The following is a 20,134-nucleotide window of genomic DNA, read 5'->3' on the forward strand; positions in this document are numbered from 1 at the left end:
TTTTAGGCTCAGGTGCAGTGACACAGCTTTAACAAGAAGAAAAGTCAGTCATTCACCACCATCTTTCTCTTCTTCCTGCGCACTAAAACCACCAAAGTCCTCTTCTCCAGTGTCGGATACAAACAGGCTCAGGATGGCTTCGTCATCCATTCTTCTTCTCTCCTTCGTTGTCACTTTCAAAACCAAAGAAATCCTCATTGTCAGTGTCAGAGTCGAACACCCTCAGAAGGGCCGTGGCGGTGTCCTCCTCTCCATCATGCAGCAGTCCAGCCCTTCAAAATCCGTTGGTGATCGTGGATGTTTTCACACTTTTCCACGCTGTCAGAATCCACCGGTGGAGTTGGGCATAACTTGCTTTTTGGGCATAACTTGCAAGTTTATCGCCGCTCATCATCCACGACTCCCGCTGAACGCGTACCGCTACTTTGAAGTTTGTTTTTCGCGCTACTTCGTACGGCACTACGTTGCCTGGCGGACGGACATGTGACTAACATACCACTCTTGAACCCCGATCCTTCCGCCAGGCAATGTAGTGCCGTACAACACACAAAACAAATCGTCTTACGATATGACAAAAATCACGGACAATCCATAGAAAAGCCGCACCTGACTAAAAGCCGCAGGGTTCAAAGCTTGTGCAAAAAGTAGCGGCTTATAGCCCGACATTTACGGTACTCATCCCAGTTTCTAGTTCTCAACCTGTGCAAAACATTATAGTTTCTACTTCAAACTTGCAAACTGAATGATGTTACTGCATCATTTCTATCTTACATCATTCAGGAGAATAAACTGGGCTGTACTCTGCAACTTGGTGAAGGTCATTTGGTTATCCTCTGAAAATATTTGAAGTTGCTCTGAAAATATGAAAGTATTTTTTGTAAATATTTGAATGGCTAGTCATAGTCTGCTAATGACGTTGCTCTGTTAAGGTCCAGGTATGTGTCTTTGTCAGTTGGTTGACTGGCCACTTTGATCTGAACCACTGGATTAATTACCTGAAGTTTTGTACACATAATGTCCAGATTCAGTGGCCCCTTGACTTTTTGTGTAGTGCCTCTATAATGGTGAAATATTAAAGTACTGTGGTCTCTGTCCTGACTTTTCATCCAGTCTGTCACCATTATTATGTCAGAAATTGAGATTGTCCTGTACTGTAGGTCCTCAGTTATCTAGTGCTAACTAATATGTTAACATAGTAAACTGTCATGTCATAAGAACTTGAACTTGAATGGTTGCACTTGAATAGTTTAGATCTTATTTAACTGACAGATGCTTTTCTGTCAGGGTCGGTGGCACATCCACATCCAACTCCCTTACGTGTGGGGTCCCTCAAGGATCTATCCTTGGCCCTGTACCCTTTTTCCTTTACATGCTCCCATCTCATTTCACTGTTATGCAGATGATTTTCAAATCGACTTTCGTCTTAAAACGAATTCTACAGGCTCTCTAAGTTTTGCTAGACTTCCTCGATGACATTAAATCATGGTTTGCATTCAATTCTTTGAATGTAAATGATCAAAAAACTGAGATTGTATTATTTGGACCTTCAGACCCTTGTTTTTCTCTTAAGGGTGACCTTGGCCCTCTGGAAAATTCCAGAACTCCCGTCGCAAAAAATCTGGGAGTGTTCTTTGATAGCAGTTTTTTTGAGAAACACATGAATTCTGTTGTAAAAGCCAGCTTCTTCCAATTTAGGGCCCTTGCAAAAACTAAGAACATTTTGTCATCTGCTGACTTCAACAAAGTGATTAATGCATTCATTTCATTCAGGCTTGACTACTGTAATAGTCTTTATTTTGGTATCAGCCAGGCTCTGTTCTCTCGTCTTCAGCTTCTTCAGAATGCTGAAGCCCGACTCTTGACAGGCACACGTAAACACGACCACATTTCCCCTGTCTTCGCTTGTTTACACTGGCTTCCAGTATGTTATAGAATTGATTTTAAGATTTTATTGCTTGTTTTAAGCCTCTAAATGGATTAGCTCCATCATACCTCTCTTTTAACTAAAAATACTCCAAATAGATTTCTCCGGTCAGCTGATAAATTGTTCTGATTGTCCCTAGAAGCTGGCTAAAACACAGTGGAGACCAGGGCCCTGTGCTTCGTACGTCGCTTACTACATCCAAGATCAAATGAAACATCCAAGACCAAATCATCGCGCTAACTCTGAGCTCGCTATTCCGGTTCCCCGAACACACCTGTTGTTGACGATTAGTATAGCTGGATGAAGTAATGTGAGATCACTGGGTGGCCCAACAGGGGCTACGCATCGATAGTAGAAACATTGATCGGCAACCCTTTGATTGGTCGGCGAAAATGTCGAAGGAGCGCGCTCGGTATTTTTCGGCAGCAGAGCAAGAACTCTTGAGTGAGGGATTTCAGGAGTTTCAGAGTTTAATTAAAACGCAAGAGAACACTGCAAAGGCTGCAAAAGCAAGGAGAGAGGGGCTGGCAGAAAGTTGCTGACAAATCAAACTCGTAAGCAATTCAATAATAACAATAATAATGGAGTGGATTTATATAGCGCTTTTCAAGGCACCCAAAGCGCTTTACAATGCCACTATTCATTCACTCTCACATTCACACACTGGTGGAGGCAGCTACGGTTGTAGCCACAGCTGCCCTGGGGCAGACTGACAGAAGCCAGGCTGCCATATTGCGCCATCGGCCCCTCTGGCCAACACCAGTAGGCGGTAGGGTAGATTTATCATATCACACTATATTATCCAATATTATATTACATTATATTATATTATATTATAATATGTTATATTATATCCCCTTTCACATTAGAGCCACAACAGGACCCACTAGAACATGGGAACAAGTAAAAGTGAAATATAAGAATATTCCACAGAATGGTAATATTTATCACTTATATTGCTTGTCGTCTCTTGGAAAGAGACCCTGGAATACTCTGTTTGTTTGTTCATAACAGCAACCAAGAAAAGGGCAGAGCAAAAAAAAAGACAGGTGGTGGTCCTGCACCCCCTCGTCAACAAGTTGGTTAAGTGAATAATACCCTCACGGGAAAATCGATATCTCTCTATGAGCACACTGTCGCGCTGAGCTAAAGGATCCTGTCTGTCCCGCAATATACGCTGAATTCTGAGGACTCTCCTTATCAATCTTGCACCTTCCGCAATGGGTTGCTCGCGTAAACGGACAGGATATGACTGCGACAGACTTCCCAAATCCACCTTCGCTTTTATAGCCGTGGTCTCTCATCTTGATTACACGAAGTAATTTACAATTACTACTCTGAAATATGAATTACATCTGTAATAATCACATACATGTAATAGAATGTTAATAGTACATTTCCCTTTTTTAGGGAATGACCTGTATGTATCTGTGTGAAATCAATAAAAGGATCAAGTGCTGCATTATCTTTAGTTACATTGATGTTATTTATTTATGGTGAAACAGTGGTGGAATATCGCTGTTGCTTTTGTATGAATGACGCGGACATACCTGCGTGGCCGCGATCTAATCCTGTTTACATAAAGTAAACCTGCTCCCCAGCAGGTTTACGCTTACGGCTCTGTTGCTATGACAGCAAGTCCCGGATGGGCTTCGGGGAACCGAACGATCCAGGATCACGCGAAATCGTCAACAATCTCATCCAGCTAACTCACTTAGCGCGGTACGAAGAACAGGCCCCAGGGCTTCTGATTGCTGTGCCCAAACTTTGCAACAGTCTGCCTCTTCAAATTAGGATCTCTCCAACACTTGACATCTTTAAAACCCGTCTGAAAACTCGAGTTTTTGTTTTGTTCTTTGTGTGTATTTGTTCTACTTTTTACCTTTTGCATTTTTACTATGTACAGCATTTTTTTCAACCTGTTGTTTTTAAATGTGCTTATAAATAAATTGATTGACTGATTGATAAGAGCAATTTTAACATCAGCATGTTAGTGCTGTCACTGTGAGCCAGTAGTGAGCGGCTTGCACTGGTATTGACTGTCAGTAAGCATTCAAACTGAAGCAACCTTGTGGTAAACCAGTACAAGGTCCATTTAGTGTAGGATTTTATTGGGCATAAACCACAATTCAGTCAAACCAGTTTAACCAGTTGGTCCACTGAAAGCCTTTTTACAATTGCAAATTTTGCAATTGGATGAGGTTGTACAATGTAAATCGCAATATTATGCAAAACTATATTTCTGACCATCATTCAAGATCATAACTCAGTAACAGAAAGGGATATTGTGTATGTATTTCACATTTGTACACACAGATGACAAGTGGTGATATTGGCAAGGAAGACCAATTTTGTAACTTTAAAAAATATGCCCAGGACTCCATGTGACCTATTGCACACAATAGGGGGAAAAAAACAAAAAAATGGAAGAAAAGAAAAAAAACACTTGACATTTCCCCAGAGGATGAGATTGTTTCACAGAACACTTAGAATCACTGTTTACTGAAGCAAACAGCTGCTGCTACTTTGACCCCAGTTTTCTACCAAAATGCATAACGACAGATGTTTTTCATGTCAGAGTCTATCATGAGTAATTGTGGAGTGCTAAGTTAGTAGTGATGTTATATCCCTCCTCAATCAGTGATGGCTGCAATACACATACACTGTTTTAATTTTGGCAATGTATGCTGCACAGTAGGTCTCTTGACAGGTGGTGATCATGTCTGTGCTGTATGTGTTAATGAGTCTGTGCCTGAGTGAGATCAGGAGTCAGTATGTGGGCATAACAGCGAGACGTGGCAGAGAAGTTACCTTGATATTTTAGAGATTAGGAAGTTTTAAAGAAAGTCAAACAGTGTGGGTTTTCTAAAAGAAATGCCTTATTTTAAAGCTTAGCAGATTTTAAGTGTAAAATCAGACTTTTTGTAAATAGATGTACTGTAAATAGATAGCTTTTAGTTTTTATTTTACATTTAACATGCAGGTAAACCATCCTGCAAAAGGGTGAATATATTTGACAAAATGAAACCTTTGTCTGTTTATATAAGTTTGTATTATTTTTTTCTTCTTTAAATTGTCATGTATTCATAAACAATGGCAAGTGCACAGAACAAGAAATCTTGTCAGACATGCTTCCCTAATGGTGCTTGACCATTTTTAGTACACAGATTATTTGATAGAGAACAATGTAACAGAATACTGCAGCTATTACTATATTTAGTACATAAACATGCGTACATACATACAACACAATTAAAGGAGTTCATAAACATTAAGGAGTTTCAGAGGTTGCATTGCTCTGTGGAATAGAGAGCACCAAAAGTCTCATATTAATAATTGAATTGAATGTGAAATATGGAGGCACGTGCCTCATTTAGTCTTTAGACTGTTCTGTAACATCCAAAATTGGAGCCTCTCTGGACCTCACCCAGGAAGCAGGCATATATTAAGGCCTTGTTTTGTTTTAAAAGCAATCAGTAAGATACCAAAATCAATTCAAATAATAAGTAACTGATGAAGTTATGTCAGTATAGATTTCTTACCTCATTTTAATCCCCAAAAATGAAAATTTTAAAATGAATATCATATGTATTTTTTTTATTTGTTAATTATGCAAACAAAGATGGATTAACGATATAATTATGCATTCAGACTCCCAAGGTTTGTACTGGGGGGATTTTCTTTCCCCTTAAATTTCCTTTTTTGTCTTTTTTTTTTTTTTGTCTTTTTTTTTTTGTAAAAAAAAAAAAAGGCAGGATAGCTACTTGTTTGTCTTGTTTATCAGATGCCAAGTAGCAAACTAGGTCAGAAATTAGCACTTTTTTGTTATTTTAGTTTATTATGATGGTATTGATATTGCTTGGGCTTAAACTGCAGTAGCAATGCATTTCCTGGAGACAGGTCTGACCAAAGTCATGGTTGAGGAAAGTAAAACCTTGCCTCCCACACAAAGGAGAAAATACATGTAACTGCATATCAAATATTAAAATATATGCAAATGAAATGGATATACTTCTTTCCAGAGATGTTGCAGTATTGCGTTTTAGTGTTGTAAAAAGCCAGTAACTACATAGATAAATAGGCATTTTCATACATACAATTTAGCAATGTTTGGTCACAAAACATTTCTGGGACTGTTCAGAGTTTCTAATGCAAACCTTCAAACACCTGATCTGGTTTAGCTTTTATACTAGCTGACTTTTTATGTGAATTTGTTGTTAGTGTTTTATCCCGCTAATTTCAGAAGAGAGCTGTGCATAATGACTGCAGCTATTTCCACTCAAACTCCTTTCTTCAACAGTATGCCACCATTTCTACGCGTGTGCTTACTGTCTACTCCTATTAAAATGGGGAAAAAAATCTTTTCTTACTGGAGGTCTTTGTGCTAACCACGTTTTTTTTTTTAAATAAAAAAAGTACTTGGCAAGTTCTAGTCTCTGGCAACATTTGCAGTGAGCTAACTTCCTGTTTAGCAACTTGTTAATATTTTTATGTGGTTTCTTGTGGCACCATGAACTCATTTTAAAAATGAAAATTGTGGCCTCAACTCAAAGGACTGGACTCCATGCTAATACCAATGAGTGAAACTACCAATGAAACTGACTTTTTTTTCATACCAAGCTTGGAAACCTATCAGAAATGGGCCTCCACACTTATCTGCTGCCATCATCTATGGATGCCAGCATTATTGATATTTGGGATAAAAGTGAGCTCTCTGTGTTGTCTCTGTGGAGTTGGTCTGCTGTGAAGCCCAGATCAGAGGCGCTTCTGCCCAGAGATGACACTGACTGAGTCACAGGCTACTAAAGAGACTTGTTTTATTTATTTAGTACATACCGTATATAACACATGGCTAGGTCTGCACAGGTCTGACAGACTCTGGCATCTTCTCAATTGATGAGGAGGACAACTTTTTGCTGCGTGACACAGATTGAGGGAGGGTGTGCTCAAAAAACTAGGAGTTTTGGCTGTCACAGCAGAAAAACTGAAGTTCAATTAACTTGAGAAAGAAAGAAGACTCTCTGTGGCCTCCTTTGTAATATTATCAGCTGCGTAATTTACAACCCGAGAGTTTCAAAAAAAAATGTTGCTCACCACTCAAGTTACTGAGGCAGATATTATGAAAAGCTGTGTTTTAGATTAATGAACCAGCAACAGGGGGCTCTTTTGACTTTTAAATTAAATTCTTAGAAGAACCATTTTTCAGGCTGAGTTTGGCCTAACGGAGACACATAATTTTTGGTCCTTGTGATCACAACACACGGATGCATCAAACCTTGACTACTACAGACGAGGATTGCAGTCATTAATATGAGCATGAAAATGCAGCAGCGGGTATTGTAATTATAATGCAAAAGCTTCCATCGTAACTCCATCTGTGCTCCTTCTTGAGGATCTTCGAGTCTGAGTGACTAATGACTAAATGACTAAACCGGTTTTATGAAATGATAAAGTACAAGATGTTGGGGGCACCAATTAAAAAGCCCATTAAAATACCACCACCCTCTTACGTTTTACAGCTGGTAGATTAGCAAGGCATGTCAAGGGCTTTTAGTCTCTGCAGAATTTCTATGTATACTTGTAAGTTTGTTAGCTCTAAACTTTAGTCACTTTTTCACACTTTGTCACATTTGAAAATCACTGGATTACGTGATCCATGATGTTAGGTACATGTAAAATGTACTGAATGGAAAAGGGTTGGAATTAAGGTAGTGGTTGAAATGTCAGTAAATGATAATGCATGAACACACTGTCAGATGTAAGGTATGTTTGGTCATTAGCTGAGCTGCGGTACTGTGCTAAAATCTTGAGCCAACAACTCATTTCTTTGTGTTTTGCTAGGGACAATACAACATGTGAAATAGGTGCAGGGATTTATTGAAATGTGCAAACATAAGGAAAAAACAAACGTTTGCACAGTACTCTACTTATAAACAATTAATCTTGTATTGTATATGTATAAAGACAAACTGATTGTCTTAAATACAATTCATGTCAGTCATTTAATATTTTTAATCACAATGCGTAAAAAATAAATTTCTCCAAAATTATGTCACAATAGCAGCCATAAAGCAGATAAAGGCAATGGCAGGTTTAGTTTAGACAGCTAGCCATAACAAGGAGAGTGCCACTGAGTGCCTATTGTTGTAATGTTTTAAAGATATGATACATCAAATGTGTTGGTTTAGAAAAGTAAATAAAAAAAAATCGACTTTTTTGAATCCCAAATGTTGTTACAACATGGACAGATCTTCTGGGTGTTAATATTTTTGTGGCTAAAACTAGTAAAAGTCGTAGCAGGATCTCATTTCAAAGCTTTTTCAGGTAAAGCAGTGACTCGTGTTTGGTTCTGGTTGTTTGTGATGGCTGCCACAAAGAATACTCTCACTATGTCACAATATGTGTGTATCTCTCAAGAACCCAAAAAGAAATGAACATAACCGGTGTAACTGTCATGGCCAGTGCAATGACATTTTCTTAAAAAAAAAAAAAAAAAGTTTACCCAATTTCCGTCAGTAAAGTGCCATTTTTCCATATTTGGTGTTTTCAATAAAGCTGTGTTGTGTACATGTTGCTCTAAATAAAACTGCTCAGGGCTTGAGCATCTAGGAGGTGCTGGGGCAGTAGGACGTAGGGTTGGCTGCTAGTTCCTGCATTATTAAGCTTCCAGTATTTTTTTTTTTTTTCAAAAATCTAATTTGGCCACTTAGGAGTCAACCAATCCTCAGATTTAACTGGCTTTACAGGATTTGTCCCAGAGGCTGTAGCAAAGTTTAATTACTTGCTGATTAAAAGCCGTAAAATATAAACCAGAAGGTGACTGTGCTCCCAGGGATGATAATTATCAATTTTAGAGATTTGCCTACATAATATGTGGAATAGTCCACAGAGATCTGAGGCAGTATTTTCAGTTATCTAAGGCAGACTTTGAATGTTCATATAAGAGTGAAACTTAAAAGTCATTTTATGTTTTTCTTTGCAAAGTTATTTGAGAAAGGATACCCAATATTAAGCACATGACACATAATAAAAACAAAATTTGTACCGACTGCTGCTGTTAATGTTGGTTGCTGGTTGCCTAATGATGGCCATTTAAAGTTGTATGACCTTCACGTTCCAGCCTATTTGCTTTTAAATCTTTTTAAAGCAAAATATTTGACCAGTATGTAGAATGAGTCCTTTAAAAAGCAATTTAATTGCATTTTTTTGACAAACCAGTTTACCGCATAGTATAATAAAATATTATTAAAATCCTTTTACGTCTTAGTCATTGATTTATTTATGACTGCTCTTCATTTATAGGTACAGTTTTGGTGGAAAACATGCAGATAAATGGCCGTGCCCAAGACCCAGGCAGAACCATCTCACTGACGTTGTTGGATAATTTTGACTACTGGGTGATATTGGAACCAGCACGGCAGAGACTCTACCTCAACAGCACTGGGCGTTTTCTGGACAGAGATGTGAGTACAGTACTGAGGGTTTATTTCTCAGCTTCCTCTTGCCTTAGTTATGCCAAATCATTAATACAGTAAGAAAATAAACCCTTAGCCATTCCAACAAATATGCAGCTGGGAAACAGATGTATGGATAGATGGATTTAGAATAACACAAGATATGGTGTAGCAACAGAGTTGCTTGTAATTTGTGTCACTAGGCCGTGGTAATTCACTCTTAGCCTTAAAGTGATTCAATGACAAAAAAAAACAAAAAACAAAAATGTCCATGTGTCTGTGCAACACATTACAGGTCCTAAGTACATACACACCTGTGTAAATGGTGCAGTAAAGGATCCATGATGCAGGGTGCATAGTATTGCTGTCATAGTGAAAAGGTGTTTTAAAGCATGTGTTTAGATCATACGGACTAAAGAGGAGGAGGTGAATGTGGAGCTATTAACAGGAATATGCCATGAATGCATATAGAATAAATAATAATGGAAGTACATGTGTGGGACAAAGCTCTGCAGCTGAAAAAAAGAGAAGTGATGGAGGGAGCTAGTTAGCCAAATTACACTATGTGGAAAGTTGACCCTTGCTGCTAAACTGAGATAAGTGTAGTAATGGCAGTATGATGAGATGCTGCCTTTCAGTATAGTGTATTTGCACTTTCATCCTTTATAATAGTTTTCTTACACTGCATATTCACAAATAAATATTGGGCTGCCCCTGGTAGCCTAACAAACAATCGCCCTCATTAGGGTTTACCAATGCTATGCAAGCATGATAGCTAACAAGCAGATTTCATACTGGAACTGTGTCGCTTTCCACTGTTGTTATTAAGTAGGCCTATTGCTCTTTACAAACTGTCAGATACAATACGCTGTAGGTTATTATGACTCCATTATATAAGAAACATGGGAATTAGAACTCTACAATTTCCACAGTGTTATATAGCATTTTTTTTTTCTTTCTTGTTATTTGTTTTTAGCCCCCCAACTCCATCAGCACCATCGTGGTTCAGGTGCAGTGCACAAATCAGCTGGTTGGTACTATCATCTTGCATGAGGTACGGATTGTTGTGAGGGACAGGAATGACAACGCCCCTCGCTTTCAGCAGCCACGCTACTATGTCGCAGTAAACGAGGTAAGGGAGCAATTCCTTGCCCCTATGCACAAATCTTAAACACAGTGTATTGTCATGCGTTGCTGTTTGTCAGAAATGTTTGATAACTGTGAGGCAGAGTGGGGCAGATTTTTAATCTAATGCCTCTTTCCTTTACATCTGAGACAATTTGTCAGACATTTAAAATAATGGTACGACTCAAATGGCTGTTAGTTAATTGTTTGTTGTTAACAGCGTATTATTCATTGCCTATATTTAGTATTTATGTTTAGGCTTTGATATTTACACCATCTGCAACTCGCATACATCTAGTGAGCACTAGAAATGATAACCTTTTTTTTTTTTTAAATTCAAATACACCTGCAACACCTGCAGTGATTCAAGATAATGCATCAAATCTTCAGACTTTCTAGTCATATGTTTTTGAGATTAAATGAGAGCTCCCCGCTGAGTTCTAAGCAACCACAACTTCTGTTCTTTGCTGTTCACCCTTTGTGTGCTCTGCATGTTCAAAATTCCTGTCACAGTGTGTTATCATAGCCACGTGCAACTGCCCTAACAGTACAGTGAGTCAGTCTACATTGCTGTCAACTTCCCTGAACAAGATCTCCTGCCCACTGCCTGGTTCTGTGGACTTTGCTAAGGGCTCTTGGGAACAGCAGTGGTTCTCATACTTACTTTTTGTTATTCTGTCAGCAGTGCACGTAAGCTTTCAGACTGCTGCTGACTCCAACATTTTCCCTTTTTTCCCCATTTTTTGGGGATATTAATGGGATGGAGCGGCAGCAGTAATAGCCATATGAATGTTCTTTCTGCTGTAAGTTGACGTTGTACTCACAGGGGGCTGTTAGAGCTGTTGACTTTTCTTTTTCCCTTGCATATTTTTGTCTAGCTCACACCACCTGGAACAACAATTTTCACTGGCTTCTCGGGAAATAATGGTGCTATAGACATTGATGATGGACCTAATGGACATATAGAATACAGCATCATTTACAACCCCGGAGACCCGGTATATGGACAGATCGCACATCATAATAAGCATCTTCTACACAAATGCAGATTTCTTTATTAATCACAGTCCATGGCTTTCTCTTTCAGGCATCTAACAGAACAGTAGCAGTCAGCAACAGCCTTTCAGGAAACATTATTTTGGCAGAGAGACTAAACTACGAGGACAGAACACGGTACCTGGTTTTGGTCCAAGCCAATGTAAGCAAACGCATCTGCATACACAAACAGCCAATACTGAGTTGAGTTGCATGAGTTCAGATTGACGAATGGGGTCATCACGTATAAATAGGCCATGATTTATAGATGCTTTTGAGTGTGTCTGCCTCCACAGTGCACTTGAGGTTAAAGAACTATTGTTGTCACTAAAACCATTTCTCTAAATGTTGTGATATTTTATTTGAATTAGATCAAACTAAATATGAAGCCAGTAGCTTGCTGCTTTGATGAAGCCAGTGTACGCACATTTTGTATTTAATAGAGTATATTCAGGTTGATTGTGATGCAGTGTTGAGAAAAATGAACCCTCCAGGGTTTCATTGCAGCTTTTTTTTGTTTTATTTTGTTTTGCTTTAAGCTGCCTTCGACATAGTTGGTATACCAGAACAGGTTTGATTTATAATTTATTTAATTATGGATTTTTGGACAAGTGAAGGGGGGTGGGGGATAATTCTTAATTCAGTATGACTTGCACTGAAGCTTCCTCGCCATTCACTCTGAATGTTTGATGCTGTGTGTTGCTAGTCTCATAATGATGGGCTGTTGCTTTGATTTAGTTGAGTTACTTACTAGTTACTGGTGAAGTGTTATGAAAAGTTTAACTTTTCAGGTGGCAGCGTAGGCACGAGCTGATTTGTGTTGATTCAAGTGTTCCAGCACAGGTGGTAGCCAATCACATCAATCAAAGAAACACCCAAGCTGAATGATTCAAAGCCTTCTCGGCCAACATCCAGATCTTAAAATATCGAACCTCTCCCCTGGCAACATGTACCATGATTCATATCATAGTATCTTTTCCTAATTACCCGTTACAGAGCCGCTTTCCCTAACAAGCAGCGGTCAAATATAACACCCTATACTGTGAGGTGAAGTGTTGCAGGACAGATAATCATTTAACACTCAACTCGTCCTCTATTCTCTACATTTCCTGCATGAAAGAGCAAAAGACTCAACTCTTTGAACTGGCGAGAGGTCCTCCAGGGGGATTTCATTTTCTCTTGCAAAAGGATGTCAGGGTAAAGAAAAGGAAGAAGACATGGTATTTACTAGAACTCTGCACTGCTTGTGTCAAGAGTTCAATTATACTGAGAACGTAAATCTTTGAAGTGCTGTGCTGCTCACTTCTCTGGATACCACTCAAGGAAGCAACAATACTACGGGGGAATCTTTAAGAGTAGCTGCGCCGCTGTCGGTGTTTTATTGTACAGAGCTGTATTTTTGTGTAAGAAAAGATTCTTAATGAATGTTGATAAGTGCTCTTCAGTCTCATTTAAAGTCTGTAAAGTTGCTATGAAACAAAACATTAAGCAGGTCAGGCATCTAACTTTATAAACGGCGAGATAGTGTTAATTGATATTTCACTCAGAGGGTTTAGGTATGAGAAAAGCCATCTATGAAACTTGTGAGTTGAGTTGTATTGAAATATGCAAAGCATTTATAGAAGAAGTACGACAGTCTTCCATACTTTCTGTAATTTCAGTGCCCAATTCATCCTGCCAGTGTTCCCTGAGTGATTTAAAGATGGTTATTTAAAGTTGTGCAGATGTTTGGAGAAAAAAAATGACACACACCACCTTTAGTATATGGTTGGATACTCATGAGACACCCCGAAGTGATGAAGCTTTTTCTTGTACAGTGAGATATCAGCCCTTTAAAAATTGCCACAGTTGTAGAAAGTGGAAGAAATATGAAGGTGGAAGCTGAAATGCTTTCTGCCGTTGCCAAACAGCAGTGAGGCTATCATTTTAAAACATAGCTGGAGATGATGTATGTCTCGATTCAAGTTGTAAAGACTCAGTCCTAAAGAATTTGCGTAAATGCATGACTAAAGCTTGTCAGGGTGTTCAGGTATATTTCAGGAGATTTCAGTATAGACACATGAGACCAAATCATGAAGTAGTTTTGGATTTTTCGACTGCTTCAGAAAGTTGCTCAATCTGTAGCCATTTGCTTGTCTTCCAGGACCGCGCTCCATTCCCCCCTAACCGACTAACAGCTACCGCAACTTTGACTGTGGATGTCGAGGATGGAGACGACCTGGGTCCCATGTTCCTGCCTTGTGTTTTAGTGAACAACACTCGTGACTGCAACCCCCTCACCTACCATGCTGCTATCCCTGAATTCACTGAACCGGTAAGAGCCAGGCAGACAGGCAAGTGTGAACACACTGCTATTCCACAAGGTCATTTTAACAGATTTCCTCCTGCTAATATATGCATGTTTATGTTTTCATGCATGGAGGCTGGATTTTTACCTGTCATTCTGTATGTGTGCATATGCACAGTATACATGCTATTCAGATTTGTGAGACATTTGTGCCATATGTTCACATTCTTGTTATATGTTAATCTATGTCACGCCTTTTAAATACCCTAATTGCCTCATTATACCTTGTCTTTGCCTCCTCACCTGAAGACAGAGTACAATTTGCAGTTTATTACTGCATTTTGTTTTCCATTGTACTCACAAATTAAACTGAAGCATGAGATGACTTGGGATCACATCTAAAAACCATTGAGGGGAAAAAGAGAGGGAAATTCATATAGATCCGAGGTGGCGAGAGCAACTAGTGCACCAACAGAATTTATGTTAGTCTATACACGATTAGTTGTTTATTTATAAAACATATTTTATATTTGCTGTGTATCTCCATGCATGTAATAGTCATTAGAATGAACAAAAGTGAATCAAGCTGCGGTTTCCTCAGAGGAAGGTAGAAGCGCTCCTTTTATTTTGGACCTTTTTGTGTTGTGGTTAGCTTAAATATCCCCCCATTTATATGGCCATGAATGTGAATCTGCTTTCCAGTAGCCTACTCTTATTCCTGTATATGGTTAATGTTTTTCTTGTTATTTTAAGTATAATTTTCCTAACCAACACACTTATAGTTGGACCAGCTGCATTGTGAGGAATTATCGGATTCATTTAGCTCAGCTCAGGCAGTTGTGAGGAAACGGTTTCATCAAGTATGGCTTAAGTGTACTGTGGTGACATGTTCCGAACATGAGAGATAAATGGAATCAAATTATATTGAATGGAGCCAGAGTGTGACACTAAATAACACAAAATCCTGCAATAAAGACACAGTGGGATATATATAGATGGGTATTTAAAAAAAACAAAACCCTAAAGTTGCAGTTTTTATTTAGGGTGGCATAGTGAGTCACAGTTGTTTGTCCAGACCTTCCATTGATAGTTTGTAATTTATTATTTATGATAAAAGGTTTTCAGACTGTTATGCAAGACACGGCAGCACCAGCTACACAAACCAAAGCTTTTCATCATCTGTTTAGCAGTTTGTTTGTTTTTCCTCCTGTGAACACAGCATGGGTTCACCATACCTCCTTACCCTTTACTGTCAATATACATGCTTATACGACTTCTGATTTGGTCTCTGATTGTTTGGGGTTTTTTTTCTCTTTCTTTTTTTTATTTTTTGGGGGGAATTTTGCAGTGTAACACTAACATGTCTGTCCACTGGGAGAATTGTCTTCTCATAATTGATGAGTGTATTGTAATTAATCACAATAGCTAGACAGACATTATTAAGTTGATCTGTATTTATTTTCTGCCCTGGGGGGATATAATGTGGGCTCTGGAGTCCCCTGGATAATGACTGCTGAAGGAGGGTATTATAGCTAATCATCATTGTGCAGAGCTAGGGGGATTTGATTTAGCGCACCTCCAGACATTGTAAAAGCGAGAGGGTTGGTTGGGGAGGGGTGTAAGGATTACTCCAGAGCTGATGGATATAAATATACCCCCTCAGGGAGGGATTCTTCTTCCAATGAGCTGTTAGCCATGTGCCTATCTACACTAAGGAAGTTTAGCAGTGGCCCCTTAGCATACACGCACATACTGTGTCAGCCATATGGAGGCGTTTTGCATGAGGAAAGGTATTCTTAAATGTGATGTGCTAAACATATTCCCACTTAACCATATGTTGATGCAAATGCATAAAGGTAAAGCCAAGGTAGTTAGTGCTGATGATGTATGAGTGTGCATAAGCGGGGGAAATTATCCTAAAGCACCACTAGCAGATTATCTTTTATGTCCAACACTATCAGGTACATTTACATGCATGGAAATAAGAAATCTATAAGCTTCGGTTCATTGTTTTCCTTATTCTTATCATTATGTTATGGTGCTTACCAACAAGCTTACTGAAGTATATAGCCAGCAGGTTATATATTTTTTTCTAAAGGTGAGAAGAAGAGTTGATACTATCAAAATGTGGGGAAGGAACACATGGCTGTAGCTTTCTACATTTCTAGTGTTATTCACTAGAGGCGCAAAAGAAAAGCCAGCAAGGCACAGCACTGCACAATAACAGCAGTTCTCCTATCAGTTAATATTAATAAGTGCTATAGTGTATAAGCAGGTGGAACTGAGGCGACGTCTAATCACAGCGGCTCTACTTTAAGGCAGAAAGCACTTTAATGGGCTGGGCTGAAAGCGTAGAGTAGCTTCTCTGGAGAATGCTGTTTTTATGTGGAAGAGCAGAGTTGCGAGGACTGTGCAAAACATCACATAAGATTATACAGCAACCAAAATATTGATATAGAGCACACAGAAAACTTTCTGGGGCAGATCTTTTTTTTTTAAAGAGGAATTTTCTATTGCAGAACAGTTTCCGGGTTTTTTTTTTGCTCTGCATAAAAATGCAGTCAGAGTTATTTTAGGTGATCCATGCAACAGTGAGATCTAGAGGAAATTAATCAATTTGCATTTTGATTATGCTGCTGTATTGTTGACTCAGCCACCCCTTGTTGCAGAGCAAACTGAACCCACTGAATGTTACCCCTCCGATCCGTGCTGTGGACATGGACAGAAATATACAGCCCCCAAGTGCCAGACCAAACATTCTCTACTACATCCTAGTTGGTAGGTTCATCACGTATTTTCATTGATTTTTACACTTTTAATGTCTTTGGCTGAGCTGATGCCATGATTTTCCTTTTTAATATTTCTTCTGGGGTTGATTCTACCATAAATGTTCTTATTTTATATTGCAGGTGAACCAAACACATATGCAGCATATTTCTCTTTGAACAAAACCACTGCAGAAATGCGCGTCCTGCAGCCAATCAGCCGGGACTTGTATCAAAAGTTCACATTAGTCATCAAGGTAAAGTATAAAAGTATATTTGATTTATTCATTCCTCGAAAGTTGAATTGTTTCAATCTGCCCTACACAGACACAGTTCTTGAGAAATCTCATTAAACTTAACCTCAATACAAAGCCTGTTCACTACATTTATGTAACAGTGCAGTGTAATGTTAGTAATTACGACAAATTGCATTTGCAAAAATTTGCAGTAAATTAGTGTCAACTATTAGACATGCGCAGTCCTACAAGGATTGTTAAAACATTTACCGTGATAGAGCCTCATTGTCTGTTTCATCAGCTAAAGGTAAAATATTGATTTCTCTCCTTCCTTCACATTAGGCAAACAACACTACTTTATTCAAGATTTCAATTCTCTTCTATTTTTAATGGGCTTTTGCGAGATTAAGTTTGACTCATCTCTTAAAAACTTTAGCGTGCACCCTTACCTGTTCTACCCAGATAACCTCTGTCCTGAAGGCCATTAACCTTATCTTTAGCTCCTTAGGAGCTGGGGGTGAAAAATCTGTTATGATTTATGGACTTAGCAGGACAGGCTGCTGTGCCTTCATGAATCTTAATTTAGAGCATAGTCAGGAATTGCCTATGTGCTGCTGGTGCAGCAGTGCAGATGAACTTTCCATCTACCCATCACTAACCTCTAGACACCTCTGAGCAGTGTGTAACGTGCTATTTACTGGGATAGCTGGGGAGCAAAGAGATGAGAGGAAGATTTCCACAAGAAGAAGGGAGGCTGATGATATGAGAAGCTTTCTGCATGTCTTTGGGATGATTGTGCATAGCTTGAGGAAAGGAGACGGTTCAGAGGAGAAGGAGGAAAAGACCAAGAGAGATAGAGAGAGAGAGACGTGTCTGGAAGATGGTAGATGGAGCCTCATCTACCTGATTCATGTACAGGGCAAGGAATGATTATTCTAGGATTCAAAGGAGCAGGTGAGTAAGAATTAGACTTTTGTGCCTTGAAGGTTCTGCATAGTTAATGCTTTAGGTAAGGCAACAGTTAAATAATCAGGAGCCTATTTTAGACAACATGTGCTTTATGTTTTAAAAGTCATCACTGATGTTGACTTAGGTACATCTACTAAGGTGACTGCGGTGAGATTAAGCTAAATGTCAAAGGCAGACGTGACGGCTTGGTGAAAGTAAGAGAATGAAGAAATGGCACTCTAAATCATGAGGGAACACTGTATGTGAAGTGTATGTTATGGCTGTCAATGACAGCATTTTTGTTTTTTCCCTCAGGCGTTTGTGTGAGCAGATTGGATCACTGGGTCAGTATAGTGCTGGTGTTCTTATTATCACTTTGATAAGGGGATAAGTAGAAGATGTTTGGGGAAGAGAATCTGACATGAGATTGTGATTGAAATAATAACAGGTATGAATCTCAGCTGGAGGGAAGCTCAACTGAATATGCTACATATTCCCCATAGTAAGCTATACACATAAGGCAGTAAACATGAAGTCATGGGGAACCTGCTGTTTACAATTTTGCAGTACAAGCGCTTACATTTCTTATAATTGGCACTCTGCAACACAAGCCCAGTGAAATTGAGCTAATGTGCTGAATTAGTTCCAGGTCATGGCCTGAACTGATGTTCCCTTAGTCCCCCACTCCTTCTGTATTTTCAAAGCCTTAATGTTTCTGAAGCATCCCAGTGTGGGTGGCAAAAGTGACATATGTACTTAGGAGGCGAAAGATTGTAGTGACAGCCTGACCAGACCGCATTCATTAAGTTTCCTCTTACTGGGACTAGGGCTGCCACAAACGATTATTTTGATAGTCGACTAGTCACCGATTATTTTTGCGATTAGTCGACTAATCAGATCATCATCCATTGGACGTACAGCTTATTGCACCAGCAGCATCTGGTCTTATATAACTATCATTAGCTTACAGCTTGAAGTGTTTGTGCTAACTAAAAATAAAGACAAGATGGTAGTTTATTAATTTTTAATGAAATTTGCAGATTGTTTCGGTGAAGTTTAATAAACTCCTTGCTTTCTAAAATATAACAGGACACCGGAGTATATTCTCCAGCGTCTCACACTTCTGATAATCAGCTGTCTGCTTGACAGTTTTAGCTGTGCAAAAACTATAACTTTAATCTCAGCCAAACCGATTTACTCAGGAACAAATAAAATACTGAAAAAAGCCAAACAATAACATTTAAGTTATCTAAGTGACTTATATATATGTTTAACCTGACTAGCAAAAGACGGCGGTGGGTTTGAAAACGATTTGCCGGGAGTCCGGTGTTCTCACGGCTCTAGTTAGCCTTGCCCCCGCCTAGCTAACGAGCTAGTGGGTAACAGACGTCTCTGAAAACGTCAGAGCGCTTTTGAAAATATGTGGTGTCTTGATAAACTGAGCTGATATTTGAGGTTTACACAGCTACATTCTCGCCTGAAAATATGTTAAACGTTTATTTTGTGACCCAGAAAGAATAATAAGAGTAAAGTTAAAACTAACTAGCTGCCGCCATTGTTGACAACTGCGCTGGGCTGCGCTATGAATTCTGGGACACAGCTTCTTCTTCTTCGGGGTTTAACGGCAGCTGGCATCCTTGGACATGCAGTGCTGCCATCTTCTGTTTCAGTCCGTTATTACACTCTTAAATCCTACTACTCATTCCTGCGTCCTTTGTGATCTTACAAAGCTTCAAACGATGCGTCGACTATTAAATTAGTCGTCGACGATTTTAATAGTCGACATAATCGTGACTAGTCGACTAATCGTGGCAGCCCTAACTGGGACATGGCAGTGTCAGATTCGACTCTAGTGTAAGTTCAGCTTCATTAGGTTCCCTTTCAGTCGATCCACTCGGTACAACACATAAGTATGGGATATCACGCCCTCGCGTGTCCTGGCTGAAGAAACCTTTATTCACGCCTTTACGGCAGATGACGTGTGATGACACGCGCAAGGCCCCGCCCGCACATATAGCCGCTGCCATCACCGTCATCCCTCAGTTCTTACGCTCTTCACCTCGCTGAGAACACCTCTGCTGAGTTGGGCTAGCTAGCTACTGCTAGTTAGCTCCGTTGTCTGCCAACTTGAACCTAGCTTAACTGCCCCTGTTGGTGTTAGCCTCCACCGCCCAGCTGGTGCGTAGGCTGCCCGCGGAGCGCTATTTTCAAGTTTTTCTTGTGCAGCGTTTCGCTTTGCGTTTTGGGAATGGACTCCAAACCGAAGCGAGCAAAGCAGAAATCTTCTGTTCGCCCCTGTCCTCAGGGATGTGGTTTCTCTTTGCACGACAGCGACCAGCACGATGCCTGCCCTGTCTGCC

The 20,134-nt window shown here is 39.5% G+C and overlaps 1 protein-coding gene across 1 annotated transcript in view; it reads left to right on the forward strand.

Moving 5' to 3' along the window:
• The window catches only part of LOC113035231 (protocadherin-15-like), a 238,074-nt gene that overhangs the window by 108,794 nt on the left and 109,146 nt on the right, over positions 1 to 20,134 (forward strand). The window contains exons 5-11 of the mRNA XM_026190646.2: positions 9,227 to 9,387; positions 10,355 to 10,510; positions 11,382 to 11,501; positions 11,591 to 11,701; positions 13,682 to 13,852; positions 16,495 to 16,603; positions 16,735 to 16,847. Of these exons, the coding sequence (XP_026046431.2) occupies positions 9,227 to 9,387; positions 10,355 to 10,510; positions 11,382 to 11,501; positions 11,591 to 11,701; positions 13,682 to 13,852; positions 16,495 to 16,603; positions 16,735 to 16,847 (941 nt within the window). The remainder of the gene's footprint in view (positions 1 to 9,226; positions 9,388 to 10,354; positions 10,511 to 11,381; positions 11,502 to 11,590; positions 11,702 to 13,681; positions 13,853 to 16,494; positions 16,604 to 16,734; positions 16,848 to 20,134) is intronic.

The sequence above is a fragment of the Astatotilapia calliptera genome, chromosome 13 (assembly GCF_964374335.1).
Source record: "Astatotilapia calliptera chromosome 13, fAstCal68.1, whole genome shotgun sequence".
Taxonomy (NCBI): domain Eukaryota; kingdom Metazoa; phylum Chordata; class Actinopteri; order Cichliformes; family Cichlidae; genus Astatotilapia; species Astatotilapia calliptera.